Consider the following 21,417-nt stretch of genomic DNA (forward strand, 5'->3'; position numbering starts at 1 on the left):
TATCTTATCTGATCTACCAAAATTTTTAAATCCCTGATATTCTCCACATTCAAAGATATATTTCCTCAAACTTTGACAAAATGTTCCTTCTTTCAAAGATTATTCTTGCTCTCTCCATAATGGCAAAACTGAAACAATCCACTATTTTCCCCAAAAAATATTTCTCTACTAACAAAATCAGCCAATAGGCATTTTATCACTCCCCAAACCTCACTTAGCAGACACTTAGGATCAAGCAGTGCAGAAATATTAAAGTTAGGACTCATTAGGCCCAGGCCTGTAGGTTAAACATACCTATAGCCCATGGCTGAGAAATATGACTAGACATAAAAACTATAGCCAACAAAGGTAATCCCAACCTGATACTTCGGCAGAGTACATGGATAAAATATCAACATGTTCCTGTATCTCCATGATAGCTAAAGCCTTTCTATGACCCTATCCATTATTCAACTTTGCTAATTTCCAGAACTGCTGTCTCCCTCATCTGAACTTCCAACTTTCTAGAAATTAGACCATAGATCTAAAGATTTCACTGTAATCCATCTCTATTGAAATTAGCCACTTTTAAAATACTGCTTTAGTGCTCATCTAGCTGACAGCAAACTGGAATATACATATACATGAGTTTAATACAGACAAGAAGTCTCCTTAAAATGAAAAATTTTCTTTTAAAAAGTGTTCAACTCTAAAGAAATTTTACTTTATCAGTCTAAAAATAACAACTCTTTAAAGCTACAATGAAATGCCATCATTAATGCTGAGGTTGACTGAAAGAACTAAAATCCAGTATTTTAGTCCAGAACTCTCTGATACTCAATTGGGTACAGCTAATAAGATCTTAAAGATTTTACCCAGTCACCAAAATAGTCATTAGCCAACATCAAGTGACCCTTCCTATATCTCATAATGGTTTGCAGCACGGATGTGGAAATGGTCAGAATCTCTCTCCAAAGTGGACATTTCCAGTGGGAAGCAGAGTGTGGCCTGAAATTGCCTATCCCCCAGTCAATTTCCCTAAACTCACCATGGTTATGGTAGCTACAAAATCCCAATTCCACCCCTTCACCATAAACCTTTAGGAAAAATGAAAAGTATATTTCTCTCACAGAAAGGTAAAAGCAACAACTATAATCAATTACATTTAACTTTTATGAAGTGAACTTTTAATTGCAAAAAGCAAAAATCAAATGTACAAAAACCCATCATCTAAGTGAAAATGTAAGATATACCGGCAACAACTTAAATTAAAAATCATTAATTTAAACAAGTTGGTTGTAATTAAAATAAACTTTAAACAGGCTAGTACACAATACACACTTAATAAATGCTTGTTAACTGACAGACATAAAAAATAGGGTATAAAATATGCAATGCAACTCATATACTAATTTATTAGCACTTAAGGGCTTTTAGATAACATACTCCAGTCACAAGGAAAAAAAACCCTTTAATATTATATTTGTGGGGGCAGCTAGGTGGCGCACTGGATAGAGCACCGGCCCTGGGTTCAGGAGGACCTGAGTTCAAATCCAGCCTCAGACACTTGACACTTCCTAGCTGTGTGACCCTGGGCAAGTCACTTAACCCCCATTGCCCTACAAAATATATATATATATATGTATAGTAAATATTATGGAAATGCAAATTTTAAGAGAGTCTAAAATTTGGAACGGCTTTAATCCATTTTATAATTTAACGATACTAAAAGCTGTGGACATGCAACTATGTATATTAATACTGGCATGTCACAACATAAAAGCACTTTGAAAAAACAAAACAAAACAAAAAAAACAAATCTAAGGTACAAATACTGTGTGTCCGTCTTAGGAGAGTCTTAAATTTTTAGTAGCTTAAAACTTCACTGACCTTTTGTGACACTCTGTACTATTTAAGTCCCTCCAAACCTCAATTTTCTCATCTCTAACATGAGATATTTTGATAACAAAAGATGTAATAATACCTTTTGACCTTTTAAATTATGTTTTTAAAAATTAGACTGATGCAAATAACATGATTTGTTCCTAAACACATTCTATCAGTTAATCATTATTTAAAGTCTATTTTTTAAAAAATACTACTCTAGAGAAAATAAAATATTAAAGAATCAAATTAAAATTTAAGTTCAATTTTATCCTACTTTCTACCTTCAAGTTGTTTTCTTCACCTACAAAGCAGATATAGGGAAAAATAAATTATAGCAATATCACCTTACTGACTGACATATCATCAAATACTTTTAAAATGGTCAATGCTGAGACAAATTTTCATATTTCATCACCATATTTAAGATATCCAATTTTATGCATTTACAGGAAATCCTTATATTTATAGGTTTAATTGCGTGATCACAGAAATAATTTGGCTCATAATCATGCTACAAAGATTACACTACAAATTACAGTGGCATAAAAAGATTGTGTTTCCATTAATTTGCTGAAATAACTAATCAGACCACATGATGTATTTTCTATCTTCTTACATTCATCCAATATTAAGGACAATTAGTTAAGCCTTTTTATGTTTTTAGACTAACAAATACCTATTTATTTTACTCATATTAACAATTTCATTTACCAACTTCATTTTAAATTCTTTAACCACTCAAATCACATTCAAACATTTTAAAAATGAGTTCCTACAAGATCTTTGCTTTTATGTTTTATAGCATTTCTTCCTTATTTAATAATACACATTTATTTAATTGGAAAATGAAATGAAATTACTATTTCACACACATAACTTTTAACTCACTGGGATGATGCAACTTCATCTTAAACCAGGTTATTTTTCTCTCTGATATTGGAGTTCCCTTCTCCAACCCAGACCATACTCTAGAGCCTAGCTTCTTGAACTGTGAGTCTCAACCCCATATTGGGTCACCTGACTGAACCTGGGGATCGCAAAAAATTTGGCAACAGTAAAAGGTTATGTATACCTATTTTACATACGTATACACTCAGGGTCCCATAAAAAATTTCTAGGCTGAAAAGGGGCTTTGAGTGGAAAAAGTTTAAAGAAGCCTTGATCTACAACATCTTTCACTCAGCAGTCTGCAATCATGTAGTCCCCAACCCCAATCCCAGAATTGTATTCAAATAAACACTACTTTAACCTCTGGACTTCCTTACTGGTTCTCCTAAACTTCTAAGCGTTACCCAAACCCAAATACCCTTTCCTGATCATTGCTCCCCTATATGTGTCTCCCAAGGCTTAGTACAAAACCTGGCATTCATCCATTCACACACATATATGTGGAAACTATGTAGAAGGATGAGAGAGGAAGGAGGCAGAAAGTTTAATGAGTGAATAGAGAGCTAGACCTGAGTTGAATCTTGCCTCAAATCCTATGTGACTCTAGGCAAATCACTTAAACTTTCTTATGCCATTTCCTCAACTGTAAAATGGAAATAACAACAGCAGGGTAATAATCCTGACAGGGCAGTTGAAAGTAAATGGGATTATGTAAAGTGCTTTGCAAACCTTAAAACCATATACAACTGTTAGTTATTACACTGAACACAGACTTTTAGAGTTTGAAAGGGGCCTTAGTATTCTAATTCAGCCACCCTCATTTTACAGATAATAAAATGAAATTAATGTTATAGTGAATAAATATGAAGCTCCAAACAGCAGTCAGTTGCCAAGGATCATTTGCAAGTCAGTGACAAAGCTTTGAATAGAACCAGTTCTGACCCCTCCCCCAGTTCAGATGCTAACTTAATACTCCCCCTAATAAGAAAACCATTGGATCTAAAAATCTGGATATGCCAGTTCTAAAATATATACACTAATAAAAGGTTAGTACTGAAAGATAATATTTTTCCAAATATCAACTGTTATCTTTAATGACATTAATTAAGAGTGAATTTTAAACCACTGAATATTTTTAAATTAACTAATTTAAGACTGTTTTGTACTTTTTAAAAATAACATAATAAATCTTGTTACTTACCACTGATGTTGAGATCATAATCTCCAGCTGTAATCACATTAGCTACTAATCCTTCTACAGGCTGGCTGATGGACACTACATCACTCAAATGCTTCCGAATGGCTCCAGGAAGAGGTGGTTGGGTGACAATGTTGCTTACTGATATTTTCAAGTTTTTAATTATGTGAAGCTGATTATTAGGATCTCTCATGTGAACTATATAAGAAAAAAATAAAAACTGCTTTAAAAGTGCTGTGCAAAGCCCAATGATGTTATTTTAAATTAGGTTAAAAAATACTTTTCACAAAATAAAATGCTCAAACCTAAAATGTAAAACTTCCAAATAGGATCCTCTTAGAATTCTGAATACTTGCTAGACTAAAAGTTAGCCAGGTAAAAATGGGAGCAACGCAAATATTTTGACTCTTGGTGTCATGAAAGAAGGAGTGGGTTTTGTTTGTTGTTTTGTTTTTTAAAGACTGGGCTTCCCTATTGGCCCCAGGCTGAAAGTGCAGGAACCACTCACAGCCAGATCCCTCTACATATCAGCACCTGAGCTAAACTGTTTCAGAGCAAAGCCAATGTGCCCCTCCTTAGGCAACCTGGCACAACCAACTCTAATCCAAGAATTCACCATTTTGATGCTGAATAGTATGGCTAGACAGCCAACTGGGATAGCCCACTGAAGCTCATAAATCCTTAGCAAAAGAGATCCTGAAGTCTCGACCTCTCTGGCAGATGGTATTATAGGAGTGTGCTAGAAAGTATTTTAAATTTACAATCAAGAATAAAGGATTGGGGCAGGTAGGTGGCAAAATGGATAGAGCACCGGCCTTGGAGTCAGAAGAACCTGAGTTCAAATCAGGCCTCAGACACTTGACACTTACTAGCTGTATGATCCTGGGCAAGTCACTTAACCCCAACTGCCTCACCAGGAAAAAAAAAAAAGAATAAAGGATCTATAGATTAGCTGGGGAACTGGATATGAGAACTCATTTCACTAAAACATTAATCCACTTGGGAGATAAATCCTATTCTGCAGCACCCCAAATTTATGTGACTTTCATAGGGTTGTATTGCTAGTGGCAGAATTTACAAGCTGCCTGTTTCTATCCACTAAATTTCCCTGTATATACATTTTTCAGATCCTCTTAAATGTTTCAACTGAATCACTTGCTCTTGCTATATAATACCAGAATTGTGAGCTGTAAAAGTATTATTTCACATTTCTGACATTTGTTAATCTGGTGCCATTTAGAACATACTGTACAAGTGTCCTTTTCTCATCTTTATGATAATTTTAAAGTATCAAGCATTTTTCCCCCTCTCACCTCCCTCCTCCCACTGAAAAGAAATATGGGAATCCCTGTATCATATATGCATAGTCAAAAAAAAATCTTCCCTATGTGTCAAGATAATGGAATGTGACAGATATGCTTTGTACTAACACCATAAACTAATCCAAATGCCTATTAGTGGATAAAACCCATACTAAAATATCCATCTGAATATAGGGCCAAGGGGTATTTTCATTCAATTTATCATTTCCCAGATCAAGTAAGAGCTTCAACGGCTCCCTATTACCTTTAGGAAAAAAACAGAAGTTTCTCTGGTATTTAAAGCCCTTTACAATTTAACTGCAACCTATCATTCCAAATGGATGTCACAATCCCATGTTCTAGCCAAGTTGGCCTACTTGCTTTTCTCAGTACAGAGCATTCATTCCATCTTCTGTCTTCATGTCTTTGCAAAGGCTGTCTCACAGGACCACTCTGCCCCCTTTTACCTACATCTCTTGGAATCACCCAGTTCCCCTTTAAGGCTTGGCTTAAGTCTTACCTTTACTCATCATCAAGGATGTTGGCACTCTTTCCTCAAAATTACTTTATATATATATTTTGTATATGTACATATATACATTTTCTTTCTCCCCTTCCCACCCACCAGCAGAAATAAGGTGATGCAGGATAGGGGCTGTCTCATATATTCATAAGAACTCTCCCTCCACACAGGATCTAACACAAGCCCTGACAACTAGAAAGCATTTAAATACTTGTTAGAATATCACATAGGGATATTTAACCCATGTGATGGGCTTATCCATCATATTACTACATAACTAGATAATTAAATGACTTTAGAAAAATGGGAAAATTGAAGCAAAGAATTGTTAAAATTGTAAATGTCATTTTCAATTAGACACAGCACAGAATCCTAAACTCAGATTGTATCTTAAACATTATCCGAAAGAATGAGTTCATAAAGACCCTTTGACTAAAAGTTATATTTACATTTGCCATTAAAATGTTGAAATTGGATTTTTGGGGGCAGCTAGGTGGCGCAGTGGATAGAGTGCCAGCCCTGGTTTGAGGAGGACCTGAGTTCAAATCCAGCCTCAGACACTTGACACTTACTGGCTGTGTGACCCTGGGCAAGTCACTTAACCCTCATTGCCGCACCCCCCCAAAATTGGATTTTTGAATACTGCAAATGATATTTTAGACTAGCATATGAAAACTATACAAAAAGAAAATTCTATATGATGGGAATGTAGTAACCTGCTTAAGAAAAGAAAGGAAAGATGTGGCAAATAGAATACATTATTCACCTATGAGCTGTAATTTATTTTCAGAGTCTAAGGTTTGACAACCCTTAGAGAAAATGCCACTGTAAGGATATTTTCCAAGTCTAATTATCCTTCCTAAATGCATTCAGTCAAAGAATCAAGTCAAGAAATATTTATTTATAACATGTATCAACTAGACACTAGAATAGTCATGGGAGAGAATGATAAAAATTAGACAGATCTTAACCTAAAGGAACTTATGTTCTATAAGGGATATTACATACAGAGGCAAATAAATACAAGTATTTTGAAGGAAGTGGACTTAGAAAGCTAGAGATCAGGAAAAGCTTCACACACAAAAGTTACACCTGAAATGAGCCTTTGAAGCAAGTGAAGGATTATGAAATGCAAAGATGAGGGTATACCTCAGTGGCAAAGAGAACAGACAGCTTGTGCAAATAACAGAGGTAGGAATTGGAATATCAAATTCAGAAAACAGCTAATAATACAATTTTGGCTGGAATAGCATACACCAATGGAGATAATGTCAAATAAGATGACCCCAGCAGGCATCTAATCAATCACATCATTTTCAGATGAGGAAACTGAGCCCTAGAAGTTAGATACTTGGGAAATGGTAGAGCCAGAATTCAAACCTAAGTACTCCGAAACAAAATCTAGAACCCTGTGGGGGTGGGGATGTATTGGGGGGAGGGTGTTTAAAATCACTGGGATGAGTATGGTATGATTCCTGAAGGTGGGATCCCATTAGTCATGTGGGAATGAGTTCAGATAAGTTATCAACACCCTTAGGGATTTGGTCTCAGTGTGGCATCTTCTGAGGGCATTAGGCAGCTCAAGGAGGGACTAACAGAGGAGCTGATGGAATAGCATTTCTCACTTCCTACAGGCAAGCCAGGCTGAGACACCAGTGGAAGGAGCAGAATAGAATGACATTTCTCTCCTCCTAGTTAGGCAAACCAAGCCAGGCCCAGCCAAGACTATATAGATGGAGGACAGTGATAATTCTCTCATTGCCCTGCAGGCAGGAAAAGAACTGGTATAAAGAAGCATGGGGAGGAGGTGATCAGTGCAATGGAAAGGCATGTCTCCCTCCCTTCCCTGCAGTCAGAAAGCTGAAGCTGAGAGACTTTAAGTGACTTGGTCAGGATTCCCCAGACTTAAAAGTCTGAGGCAAGATTCAAATTTCAATTCTCTTACTCTAAGTCTAATTGTCTCTCCACCTCGCCTTGCTTCCTGGGCATCATGATGATAAACTGACACCCAGAAAGGCAAAGTGACTTGCACCAGGCCACAGAGTGGAAGAGCAGAATCTGAATCAGGTTCTTTCATTCCAAATCCAGTATTCCTTCCACAGGCTTTTAAAAGTAGACAAGAGGGGGGCAGCTAGATGGCACAATGGATAAAGCACCGGCCCTGGATTCAGGAGGACTTGAGTTCAAATCCAGCCTCAGACCCTTGACACTTACTAGCTGTGTGACCCTGGGCAAGTCACTTAACCCTCACTGCCCCACCAAAAAAATGAAAATTTTTTAAAATTTAAAAATTAAAAAGTAGACATGAAGTGTGAAGCAGAAGACTCACATAATCCCAGAATGTAGCAGCTAAATGGTCTTAGACAGGGCAATTAACATTTCTGAGTCTTGGTTTCATCATCTGTAAAATGAGAAAGTCTAAGGTCACTCCAAGGTCTCTTATGGCCCTACACTGGGTGGGGTGAAGTGGGGAGAAAGAGTAAAGATCTAATAGAAGTAGATACTTGACTGAAAGTGAGCAAGGGAAAGCTTTCCTGAGGTTGTTTTGCTTTTGCTTTTTAAAATCAGAAAACAACATGATTCCACAAACACAAAAAGTTGAACAAAGAAAAATCTGCAAATGGATTATATGTGACCCAAGTAACATATTCCTCAAGTTTTAGGAGTCAATCTCAGTGTTACTCCTCAAGTACTAAGTTGTTCTGAGGACACAGCTCTTCTGAGCCAAACAGGCTCCCCAAGGATAGTTCAGTCCAGTAACTTTCTGAAATGGAAATGTCACTGGACAGGTTTGGTTTTTTCCACCTCTCATCACTTAGTCATAAAGGTCCCAGCCAACATGCACTAAGTGTATGTGGTACATGATCCTAATGAGACCTGGATGTATTTGCAGACCCATTCTTATAAATCAGCAGAATTCCAAGTTTTTCTATCAATAACTAAGGAAGAGAGCTTTTTTTCTATGCTGTGGCTGCAGCCATGAGTATCCTCAGGCTTCAGAAGAGGCTTGCCTCTAGTGTCCTTCAATGTGGAAAAAAAGAAGGTATGTCTTGACCCCAATGAGACCAATGAAATTGCCAATGCCAACTCCTGTCAGCAGATACAGAAGCTGATTAAAGATGGGCTGATCATCCGGAAGCCTGTTACTATGCACTCCCGTGCCAAATGCCAGAAAAATACTCTGGCTCAATGGAAGGGCAGGCACACGGGCATTGGTAAGAGAAAGGGTACTGCCAATGCTCATATGCCTGAGAAGGTAAAGTGAATGCCTGGATGAGGTGAATGAAGATTCTACGGCGTCTACTCGAGGATATCATGAATCCAAAAAGATTGACCGCCATATATAACACAGCCTGTACTTAAAGGTGAAGGGCAATGTGTTCAAAAACAAGTAGATCCTCATGGAGCACATTCATAAACTGAAGGCAGACAAGGCCCAGAAGAAGCTCTTGGCTGACCAGGCTGAAGCTCGCAATCCAAGACTAAGGAAGCACGAAAGCATCAGAAAGAGTATCTACAGGCTAAGAGGAGATCATCAACACTTTGTCTAAGGAGGAGACCAAGAAATGATTCTCCCCTATCTCCTCTGTACATAGTACCCTTCTATTTGGTTCATACAATAAAATTTGACAGACTGTCAAAAAAATTTTTAAAAACTAAGGAAGAGGGGCATCTAGGTAGAACAGTGGATAAATCTGTAATGATTGGAGTGACACCACCTGCTGGAGAGTTACTGTAGGAAACCTCCGCCATGAGGAGAAGGCATCTGAGGGCAAGCCATGTGGTCAATTCCTTGGCATCAGGAAGTGACATTTGCTTGTGGGTACTGTATATAAAAGTTACCAGACAATTAGCTTGGAGCTGTGTGTGTGCATGTGGATGGGATGTTCCCAGTTTCACAAGAGGCTTCTGGGAGGAAGAAGGGAGCAGTTGGTCCTTTTTGTTCCTGACCTCGCCATGGCAGGTCAGATGATGGGGTCTCTTAGAAATAATTAGATTTTTACCTTTCTCTCTGATCATTAGATCTTAATGCTCTTTAATAAATACTTAAATACTCTTGCTAAAGCTTCTAATTTATTGGCAACCACTCATTAGATATTTTAGACAGTACAGCTAGAATTTTAGCAACTTTACAAAGCACTGGCCCTGGATTCAGGAGGACCTGAGTTCAAATCAGGAATCAGATATCTGACACTTACTAGCTGTGTGACCCAGGGCAGGTCACTTAACCCTCATTGCCCTGCCAAAACAGAAAAATGGAAAAAAAAGAAAGAAATGATAAGCACATGGATTTCAGAAAAACCTGGAAAGACTTACATGAATTTATTTATGCTTAATGAAAGGAGCAGAACCAAAAGAACATTGTACACAGTGTCAACAACATTGTGGGATGATCAACTGTGATAGTTAACTCTTCTCAGCAATATAATGATCCAAGACAATGCCAAAAGACTTATGGTGGAAAATGCTCTCCACATCCAGAAAAAGAACTGTGGAATCTGAATCCAGATTGAAGCATGCTATTTTCACTTTTGTTGCTGCTTTTTTGTTATTGTTCTTGTTTATTCTTTCTTGTGTTTTTTTTCTTTTTCTTCTGATCTTTCTCTTACAACATGACTAATGTGGAAACATATTTAATATGATTGTAATGTATAACCTATATCAGATTGCTTGCTGGCCTCGGGAGGTGGGAGGGAAAAGAGGATGGGAGAAAAATTTGGAACTCAAAAAATATATATCTTTACATGTAATTGGAAAAAAATGTTAAATAAAATTTAAAAATTTTTAAAGATGATTATGCATTACACAAAATATGAAGAAATCCAGGAGCACCATTTCTCACAGGAAGAGGCCTTTTTTCGCATGTAGCAAAGGGGTACGTAAAAGCAGGAGAGTGCTGAACTGTAAGATTTTATCCTTTACTACATTTACCTCATTCTTCAGATTTAATCCAGTGCTTTTACCATGATTGTCCTTCAGTTTCTACTTTATCTTAGTAAGTGAAATCTAAACAACAAAATTCCTGAATGGATTTAGGTAAGATTTGGGTTTTAGAGCTAAAAGGAATCCTAAGAAACACTCTAGTCCAACTTCACCATTTTACAGATGAGAAAACAATACCCTGAAAGTTGTACATAGTCATACAACTAGTTAATGGGTCTGACTCCTATTGCAGCTATCTTCCTACTAAACCACTCTCATTAAGTGGCACAAAGAATAGCATATCTCAGTACTGGAAGCAGAATATCATCAATTTCAAACACAAGACTTCCTTCCTCACATAAGGGAACTCAGAAGATGAGTTAACTGGTTATATTTTAGGCTACTTTTAAAGCTACTTCTCAGAGCAAGGAAGTTGTTTTCAGAATATTTTTTCTAACCTAATTGTACATAGCTAAAGAATTTTAAAAACCATTCTACGTGACTTCAGACTTATTTTCAAGAACTCATTTTGACACTTCCAAATGGTGTGACTATAGGCAAATCACTTAAACTTGTTTTAATTTAATTTTATTTGTTTTCATTACACTTTAAGTTCTGAACTGTCTCCATCCCTATGCCCACACTAGAAAAAGTCACCATTTGACAAAGATATAAATGTATATGTGTATGTAAAACCATACTATCATACTTCTGTCATTTCGTTCTCTGGAAGAAGATAGCATCTTCCTTCATGGACCCTTTGTAGTTGATATGAATATGTATAATACTCAGAATAACTTAGTTGTTCACAGTTACTGTTCAAACAATATTGCTATTACTGTATACAACATTCTCTTGATTCTCCTGATTTCACTCTTTATTATTTCATGCATTTTTCTATGTTTTTCTAAAATCAACCTGCTCATCATTTCTTACAGCACATTAGTATTCCATCACAATCATATACCAAAACTTGTTCAGCCATTCCCCAATTGAAAGGCATCCCTCAATTTCAGTTCTTTGCCACCACAAAAAGAACTGCTATAAATATTTTAGAACATATAGGTTCCTCTCCTTTTTCCCTGATCACACTGGGAAATAGATCTAATAGTGGTATTTCTTGGCCAAAGGGTATATATACAGTTTTATAGCTCTCTGGACATAATTCCAGATAGCTTTCCAAAAGGGGTGGATCACTTCACAGTTCCACCAACAGTGCATGGAACCAACAGTCCCAATTTTTCCAGATCCCCTCCAACAATTGCCATTTTCCCTTTCTACCATTTTAGTCAATCTGATAGGTATGAGATGATATTTCAAGTTGTCTTAATTTGCATTTCTCTAATCAATAATTATTTAGAGAATTTTTTTTTCACAGAACTACATGTAGCTTTGATTTCTTGATTGAAAAACTGCTGATTCATGTCCTTTGACCATTTATCAATTGTGGAATGACTCATATTCTTATAAATTTAACAAAGTTCTCTTTATATTTGAGATATGAGACCTATGTCTAAGAAAATGTCTGTATATTTTTTCCCAGCTTTCTGCTTTCCTTCGAATATTGGCTACACTGGTTTTACTTGAAAAAAACCTTTTTAATTAATGTAATCAAAATTACCTATTTTCTATCTCACAATGCTATCTCTTATTTATTTGTAAATTCTTCTATCCATAAAACTGATAGGTAATATGTTCCATGTTTTTCTGATTTACTTGTGTTATATCCCTATATATTTAGGTCATGTATCCATTTTGACTGTATCTTGGTATATGATCTAAAATAATGGTCTATACCTATCGTTTGCCAGCCTGCTTTCTACTTCTCCCAACAATTTTTACAAAATAGTGAATTCTTATCCCAAAAGTTTAAATCTTGCTCTCTCCTTAAAGTTTTCAATTCTCCCTAGTGCCTTCCCTCCCCACTTCTCTGAGAACATGCTGTTAAAAAGTAGAAGGCTCATTTCCTGAGATGGGACTTTTTCATTTGGGTATCCCTAGCAGTGTCTTGTAATGTAGTACGTGCTTAATGTTTGCTGAACTGAGAATCTAAGTTGGAAAAAAAGGAAAGTGAAGACATATACGAGGGGGAAAAAAACACCCTCTTAAGGCACTGTGATATAGCGGGAAAAGCACTGAGCCTGGAATCAGAGGACTTGGGTGTAAATCCCACCTCTGATGTTTTACCACTCATATACCTTTGAATAAGTCACTTCAACACCTTTGTAAAATGAGAAATTTGATTAGCTGGATTCTGAGGCTCCTTCCAGAGCCACATCCTATGATAAACACATAGCAGAGATCCAAAGTGTATAAGAGACATGAGAGAGATTAATCCTAGGAAGGCTTCATGGAGGAGCGGGTACCTCAACTGAATCCTGAAAGGAAGTAAGAGATTTCAAAAGGCATAATGAGAAGTAAGAAGAGAGGAGTCTGTTCAGGCAAGGGCAGTATAAATAAAGCCATGGAGACTGTGAATGATCCAGTTTGGCTGAAGCTCATAGTATATGCAATCATGCAAAACACTAGTGAGCCAATGATGAAAAGGTAGGTTGAAGCTTGATTCAGGAAGGCTTTAAATGAAAGGAAGAGGAGTTAACACTTAGTATATAGACAAGAGATACTCTACTACAAGTTTGTTGCATTTTTTATCACATTAAGATATGGATGAAACTTTCTTAAGGGTAGATTAGAGAGGCAAGAGACTAAAGACAGAAGGACCAATTTGGTGTAGTGGAAAGAGCACTAAACTTGGAGTCAAAGGACATAATTCAAATCCCCACTCTATTACTTGCATACTGTTCAAACTATAGTCAGTTCATGGTGGCAACTAATTGTATGATGACGGATGAAGAAGAAAAAGTAAAAAAGGCTCCAAAATTTTAATTTGGATGACTGACAAGTCAGTATCTACCTTCAAAAGAAAAAGAAGAGGGGCAGATGGGGAGGAGGAAAAAATGATGTGGCTAGACTTGGGAGTGCTTAGTTTCAAATGATGTATAAGGTCCCTTCCAGTTCTTTAAGTTATAGTTATATCACCCACTTCAAACTCTAAGTAATGTCATTCCTATTCCCAGCAGCATGCAAAAAATGCCTTTAAAAGTATCCACTTTTTCCAAGTTAGGGATAGGGATTGAACCTATAATTTCATTAGTATAGGTAATTCCCAAGTGAGAAAACTCCCTTTACCAATGTAGGGAGGCAATTTCTCTGCAGGTTATTGTCTTAAATACTTTACTAGAGCACTAAGAAGTTAAATGACTTGTCCAAGATGTTATGGCCAGTATGTGTCAGAAGCAGCACCTAAAATCCAACTCTTCATTGTTCAAAACTGGCTCTCTTTACACTATGCCAAACCTCTTCTCAAGTTACCCCTAGTGAAATGAAGGTTTAAAATTAATTTTAGTGGATTGTTTTGTTTCCAGTGCTTACTACCATTCTCTACATGACTACAGTAGTTTGTTAATTTTGTCAATAAGTATAACAGACAATGGTTTACAAAGTGCTTTCCTCAAAGCACTTTAGTGATTATCCTCATTTTACCACTCAGGAACTAAGGCTCAGATAATTTAATGAGTTTCCCAAGGTGACAAAGTTACTAAATGCTGATGCAAGAATTCAAACGCACTACTTCTAATTCTAAGACTAAGGGAGAGTAAGCAAAATCTCACTGACTTTCTGTTAAAAAGTGGATTTTTTTTTAAAAAGGATAATTAGGAAAAGGAAAAAAACGTCAGATTTTAGTTTTCTGGAAACAAAGCAAACTAAAATGAAAACACCTCAAATACACTGTCAGGACAACAAAACATTAATCATATACTATCTAAAAGGCATTTTACTCTAGCCTTTGTCAAACTACATCTGAAGTACTGTGTCCAAATTTTAGGAATAATATTGATAAACTGCATCCAGAGGAGGGCAGCAAGGATGATGAAATGCCTTCGGATCATGTAATATGAGGACCAGTTGAATAAACTAGGATGTTTATCCTGGAAAAGGGGGGAAATGATTGTTATGTCAAGTATTTAAAGGGTTGACATGTTGAAGATGGCTAGGACTTGTCCTGCTTAACCCCAGAAAGAACTAGAAGCTGTAGGTAAAAGTTACAATGAGGCAAATTTAGATTTGTAGTAAGGAAAAACTTACTAACAATTAAGACTGCTCCTTCAGGGGGCAGCTAGGTGGTGCAGTGGATAAAGCACCAGCCCTGGATTCAGGGACCTGAGTTCAAATCCAGCCTTAGACACTTGACACCTACTAGCTGTGCGACCCTGGGCAAGTCACTTAACCCCCACTGCCCTGCAAAAAAAAAAAAAAGGCTGCTCCTTCTGAATCTCCTTTGCAAGATCTTAATCCCAGTCATACAGCCAACAGTTGGTGTCCCCAGAGATGTGTCCTGGGCCCTCTCCTCTCAACAATATACTATTTTACTTAGTGATCCCATCACTTCCCATGGATTTATTTAGTTAACATCTCTTTACCATTGATAATTCTCGAATCTACCTATCTAGCTTCACCCTCTTTTCTAACCTCTTGACCTATATCTCCCTGTCTATTAGACATTTTAAACTAGACGTCCCATACACATTAAACTCAACACACCCAGAAGTGAACTCATTATCTTTTCCCCCCAACCCTCCCTTCTTCTTAATTTCCTTATTACTGTCTAGGCTACCACCATCCTCCCAGTTACTCACACTCACAACCTAGGTGTTATCTTCAACTCCTCAGTCTATCTTACCACTAGCCCCATATCCAATCTGTTGCCAAGACCTATTGACTTTACCTTTGTAGCATCACTCAAAAATACTTCCTCCTCTCCTCTGATACTGTCACCACCCTGGTGCAGGCCTTTACCTCACACCTGTACTTAAGTGGTCTGCTGGTTGGTCCTCCTGCTTCAAGTCTTTCTCCACTTCATTCTGCTGTCAATGATCATCTTATAGTTCAGGTCCAACCATGTCATTGCTCCCCCCTCAATTCAATAATCTTCAGAGGCTCCCTATCATCTCCAGGATCAAATATAAAATTATGTTTTGGATTCAAGGCTCTTTATAACTTGCCCCCCTCCTTTCCAGTCCTTTTATGTTGCACCCTTATCATGGACTCTCCAATCCAAGGACACTGGTCTTGCTGATGCTCCTACAACAAAAAACTCCATCTCCTGACTCTGAGCATTTTTAGTAGCCATCACTCCAATGCTTAGAATGCTTTCCCTCCTCATTTCTGCCTCCTGATTTTCTTCAAGTTCCAGCTTAAAAAAAAAAACCCTCTTAATTATTTCCTATTTATCTTGTCAATTGTCTGTCTTCACATAGCGGTTTGCTATGCAAAGAGGGCTTGACCCAAGATGATGTCTGTATAAGTGGAGAGTAAAGAGATATTGTGAAAATAGAATCAACAAGAATGGGCAACTGATTACATATGGTCTTGAGGGAAAAGGTAGAGTCAAGGATCACTCCTTCTAAGGTTACAACAAGGATAAGTGGCAAGATGGTTGTGCCCTCAAGAGAAACAGGAAGTTAGGAAGACAGTAAAGCATCTAGCATTTATAAAGTACTTCTGCCAGTCACCATGCTAAACAATGGAGATACAAAGAAAGGCAAACAAACAATAGTCCTTGCTCTCAAGAAGCCCAGTCTAATAGGAGAGGGGAAAAAAGTCATATAAAAACAAGCTATACAGAGGATGAATTGGAGGTAATCTCAGAGAGAAGGCACTAAGGATGACTAAGAAAGGCTGCTTGTGAAAAGTAGAACTTTTATTGAAATTTGGAAGAAAGTCAGGGAGGCTAAGAAATAGAGATGAGGAGTAAAAGAACTCTAAGCATGAAGGACAGCCAGTGGAAATGCTCAGAATAGGGAGATGAAGTATGCTGTGCACAGAATAACAAGGAGGCCAGTGTCACTGGATCACAGAATCCAGAGAAGGCAGCAAGGCATAAGCTTTCCAGTAAACTGGAAGGGTAGGGTAAAGGTCAAATTTTAAAGGGCTCTGAATACTCAACAGAGAATGTTATATTTGATCCTGGAAATGACAGGAGTCGCTGGAGTTTGTTAAACAGAGGGTGACAGTCAGACCGGCGTTATGAAGATCAATTTGACAGCTGGGTGGAGGGCAAACTGAAGCAGAGAGAGATTTAATACAAGGAAATCAACTGGGACAAAACTTCAATTTTAGACACGCGGTGATATGGGCATAGGATGGTGGCAGTGTCAGAGCAGAGAAGGGAGTGTATATGAAAGATGCTACAAGGGTAGAAATGAAGGCAGAAAGGATAAGACTTGGCAATTGAATAGATATGGCTAAGGCAAGGTAAGAGAGGAATTAGAAAATGATACATAGGTTTCCAGTCTAGCTGACTGGGAGGAAAGGGAAGGTCAGGGCTGACCAGTAGATCTGAGAGTCATCTGCCCAGAGATGATAACTGAGAAGAGGATGTTTTGTTTGTTTGGATGGAGGGACATGAGTTCTGTTTTAGATATGTTCATTTTCAGACACCTATGCAATATCTCATTGAAGATGTCCAATAGGCAGTTGGGGATGCAAGACTAGAGTTCTGAAGAGAAACTAGAGCTGGATACACAGATCTAGGAGTCACTGGCATAAAGGTGATAGCTGAATGCATGGGAGCTGATGGGATCACAAAGTAAGTGTGTGTAAAGAAAGGGGGGGGGCATCTAGGTGGTGCAGTGGATAGAGCACCCGCCCTGGATTCAGGAGGACCTGAGTTCAAATTCAGCCTCAGACACTTAACAGTTACTAGCTGTGTGACTCTGGGCAAGTCACTTAACCCCAATTGCCTCACCGAAAAAAAAAGAAAAAAAAAAAGAAAGAAAGGGGGTCCAGGACTGAGTGCTGGTATAGGGCACTCAAGGGATATGATTTAGGGATATACCCGAACATAGGGAGTGGGACAGAAATGATGGTCCAGCAACCCTGCCTGAGAAGAAACAGGACAGACAAATAGAAGAACCAAGCAAGAACAGTATGAAGGTTCCAAAGGTGATGGAAAAATCTAAAAGGAGAGGGTGGTCAACAGTGGCAAATGCTGCAGAGGGTTCAAGAAGGATAAAGACTAAGAAAAGGACATCAGATATGACAATTAAAGGACCATTAATAACCTTGAGAGAACAGTTTTAGTGATGGTGAGGTCAAAAGCCAGATTGCAACTGTAAGGGCTTGAGAAGTGAGAGGAGAAAAAAAAAATTTTTAAATAAAGAAAAGAAAAAATTTTCATTTAAAAAAAAAGAGAAGTGAGAGGAGAAAAATGGAAGGAAAGGAGAGAAAGAGAAAGGAAGGAAGGAAAGAAGGAAGGGAAAAAGGAAAAGAAGGAGGGAGGGGAAGGAAGATAGCACCAAACATCAATAGCCTTTTCTAAGAGTTTAGCTTTGACAAAGAAATTTCAGTCAAGTAGAAGAATAAAAAATCAACTGCAATGAACTAAATATAAATCATTAAAGAAATGGAAAGCACTGCATATAGGCAACATTTTCAACAATATTACTGTGAAGAAAAAAGCTAGTTGGTATAGATGGTTTGAGGGAAGGCTTTTTTTTTTTTAAGAATTGGGAAGGTCTAAATATGTTTGTAGGCAGATTAAAAGGACCTAGTGGCAAATTGAAGCTATCTGACAAAAAAGAATTGGCTGCTGGTGCTTAAGTCCTAAAGACAATGAGAAGAATCAGAATAAGAGGTTCAGAAAGATTAGCCTAATGAAAGAATAATGATAATTCATCTTCAACAAAGAGGAATTATGATACTAAAAAGTTTTGAGTAATAAAGAAGAGGTCCTATCAGATGGCCAAGTCATTTGCTTTTAGTGAAAGGGATAAGAATCCAGTAGGACATTTAAAGAAAGCAGAAAAGGTATTGTGATAAAAAATGATTACACTGCGGGAAAGTAGAGAAAATAGGAAAGTATGACTGAAGAGCAAACCTCATCACAACAACAGAATTAAAAGTTAAAATCCCATTATAATGAACTCTACTGGGACATACAAACAGCTTTTCAGGTAAAACTGCATTAGAAATATAATTTGCAAAGCAAAACTCTGTGAGAGGAAAGAAGATAGAAGAAAGGGAGGGAGAAATGGAGGGAGGGAACAAGAAAAGGGGAAGAGAGAGAAAGAGAGAATATGAATAAGATTGAATTATTTTAGTACAACAGTACAATACAGTCTGATATTTAAGGCCCTCAACAATCTGTCTTGGCCCCTTTCTCACATTAATCCCCTCCATATACTCTACATGAGATATGGGGCAGTGATGAACCCAGGATAATCCCAAGGCTGCAAATACAGGTGATTAGAAGAATGAAAAACAAGGAAGTTAGTTATCCAGCCCATGTCTCTCCTAAAACTACTCTAACATCACCAGTTCTTTATTGGACACTTTGAAATTAATATCTTGTATACTTCTTAACTTCAACATGTCACTTATCTTTCCCTTCAAACCTACCCCCCTTCCAAACTTTCCCATTTCTGTTGAGAGCACAATCATCATTTTACTCAGGTTTCCAAATTGATTCATCCTAAACTCCTCACTTTCCTTCACCACTGATATTCAATCAGTTGCCAAATCTTAATGTTTCTGGCTCCACAAAATCTTTCATATCCATGCCCTTCGCTCTACTCACATGCTCATCACTCTAGTTTAGGCCCTTATCACTTCTCAAAAGGACTACTGAAATAGTATTCTAATTGATTCCCGTCTCTACTTTCTTCCTACTCTGCTCCATTTTCCATATGGCTGCTAAAGTGTTTTTTCTAAAACACAGATTTGACTATATTATTCCCTTACTCAATAAATTCCAGTGGTCCCCTATTACTTCTATGGTCAAATAAACCTAAACACACACTATACCAGCTAGGTGGTTTAGTGGATAGAGCATGGACTTGGAATCAAAAGACCTGACTTCAAATCCCATCTTAGTGATACTTGTCATCCTTCCTGAACCTAGGCAAGTACTTAACCTCTTTGTCTTACTTTCCTCTTCTGAAAAAGGATAATAATATTTACCTCACAAGACTGTTGTGATGAAATGAAATAAAATATATAAAGCCCTCTGCAAACTTTAAAATGTATAAGTGCTAGCTATTATTATGTTGTCTTCTTCAAAGACATACAAGCTCCTTGAAAGCAAAGCGAGTTTTCATTTTTGGTTTATATCTCCTGTACCACAGAGTGGTGCCTAGCACAAAGCAGACAAATAAATAAAGCCACAAGCATTTATTAGTGGTATACCTATTTCATCCCTCCCAGTAGAATTTAAGTTCCCAGAGGGCAGAAACTATTGTTTTTGGCTCTGTATCCACAGTATCTGACACAAAGTAAGCGCTAAATAAATGGGAAAGAGGGAAGGAGGGAGGGAAGGAAGGAAGGAATTTAATATGTATTGAGATTTTGTTATAATACACTGCTAGCCATCTTGAAATGTCATAGGATTCTAACATGAAATTTTCCCGGGTTGTGACTGTTATAGTTTTTGTTTTCATAAACTGAAAGGTAGCATGGTATGGCAAATAAAGGGCCAGCCTTGAAACCAGCTGTGTTTAAGTCCCACCTCTGACAGGTACTGGCATCAAGAAAATGGACAAATCACTTAACCTCTGAGTACCCCCAGGCAACATTCCAAGACTATATAAACTGCACAAGTTGGCAGTCTGCATCTAGAGATCCGTCTTACCCAAGATCAGGTGAATTCAAGCCAATTAAATCAGAGTTCTGGACCAAAAAAGGGGGGGGGGGGGTACTAAAAACAGCTGAAATTCAACTGTTCTACAATGAAGCAGCTTTAAATCTAGCAGAAGTGGGAAAAGTCACACATATACCAAATGTTTCCACTTCCCCTTCCTAATTTCATGTGTTAAAGTTATCAATGGGGGGGGGGGGGGAGTAATTTGGGTTTTTACCCTAAAAGAAGAAAGGACAAGACTGGAAAATTTAAAGTAGGGAAAGCAAAGAGTTGAAGGATTATTGCTCCTTGATGGCAGAACAGTAATATTTCCAAGAAGTCAACTACAACTCAGCTCTCCTCCTTTTCCCTTCCTAGTATAAGAAGCATATCATTCTAACACATTTTACCAAATTGAGTATTGCATGCATGCATCGACGGTGTGCACACTGTTACTAGATTATTGTTGTGTTGAATTCCTGGTAACCAAGTCAAAGGGCACAGTTAAACATTTGGCCACTCTCTGGTCACAAGAAATAGTGTTGTTTAAAGACTGTGTATAATAGTATTCATTGTAACAGGATTTCACATGTACCTTGGTAGTCTGTTGCAGGATGCTGGTTACATTATACCTGGAGCTGTGATCTGTAACTTCTATCCTTTAGGATTTTTTGCAACTACAATCTTGAAATTCAGTTCTTTTGCTCCTCCCAATTAAAGTACCTAAAACTGGAGAACAGATGCAGTCTCTTCAGTAAAAGAAGAGACAGCTAGGTATCCAGCTAGGCTGGACAACCAATTGACATATTATAGAAGGAATTCTTCTTAGTTACTCCTTGGACTAGTTGGCTTCTAAGGTCTCTTCCAACAAAGTGATTCTAACTTTCCTTAAGTCATTTACCTGCCTGAGGAGAGGATGGACTAGATCCTCTTTAGGTCCCATCCAATTCAATATTTCTTTCTCTCTCTCTCTCTCTCTTTCTTTCTTTTTGGTGAGGCAATTGGGGTTTAGTGACTTGCCCAGGGTCAAACAGGCAGTAAG

At 37.6% G+C, this 21,417-nt stretch overlaps 1 protein-coding gene and 1 pseudogene across 3 annotated transcripts in view; one reads left to right on the top strand and one right to left on the bottom strand.

The window, feature by feature from the left end:
• TRAPPC8 (trafficking protein particle complex subunit 8) overlaps positions 1 to 21,417 on the bottom strand; it is a 141,183-nt gene that overhangs the window by 117,994 nt on the left and 1,772 nt on the right. For 2 of the 3 annotated variants that reach the window (XM_043978484.1, XM_043978485.1), the window contains exon 2: positions 3,956 to 4,150. In XM_043978484.1, coding sequence (XP_043834419.1) covers positions 3,956 to 4,150 — 195 coding nt within the window. Of the gene's footprint in view, positions 1 to 3,955; positions 4,151 to 20,970; positions 21,105 to 21,417 lie in introns of all 3 variants that reach the window. The other variant, XM_043978486.1, reaches the window with a different exon arrangement.
• LOC122736339 lies at positions 8,756 to 9,346 on the top strand (annotated as a pseudogene).

Source organism: Dromiciops gliroides, chromosome 1 (genome assembly GCF_019393635.1).
Source record: "Dromiciops gliroides isolate mDroGli1 chromosome 1, mDroGli1.pri, whole genome shotgun sequence".
Taxonomy (NCBI): Eukaryota; Metazoa; Chordata; class Mammalia; order Microbiotheria; family Microbiotheriidae; genus Dromiciops; species Dromiciops gliroides.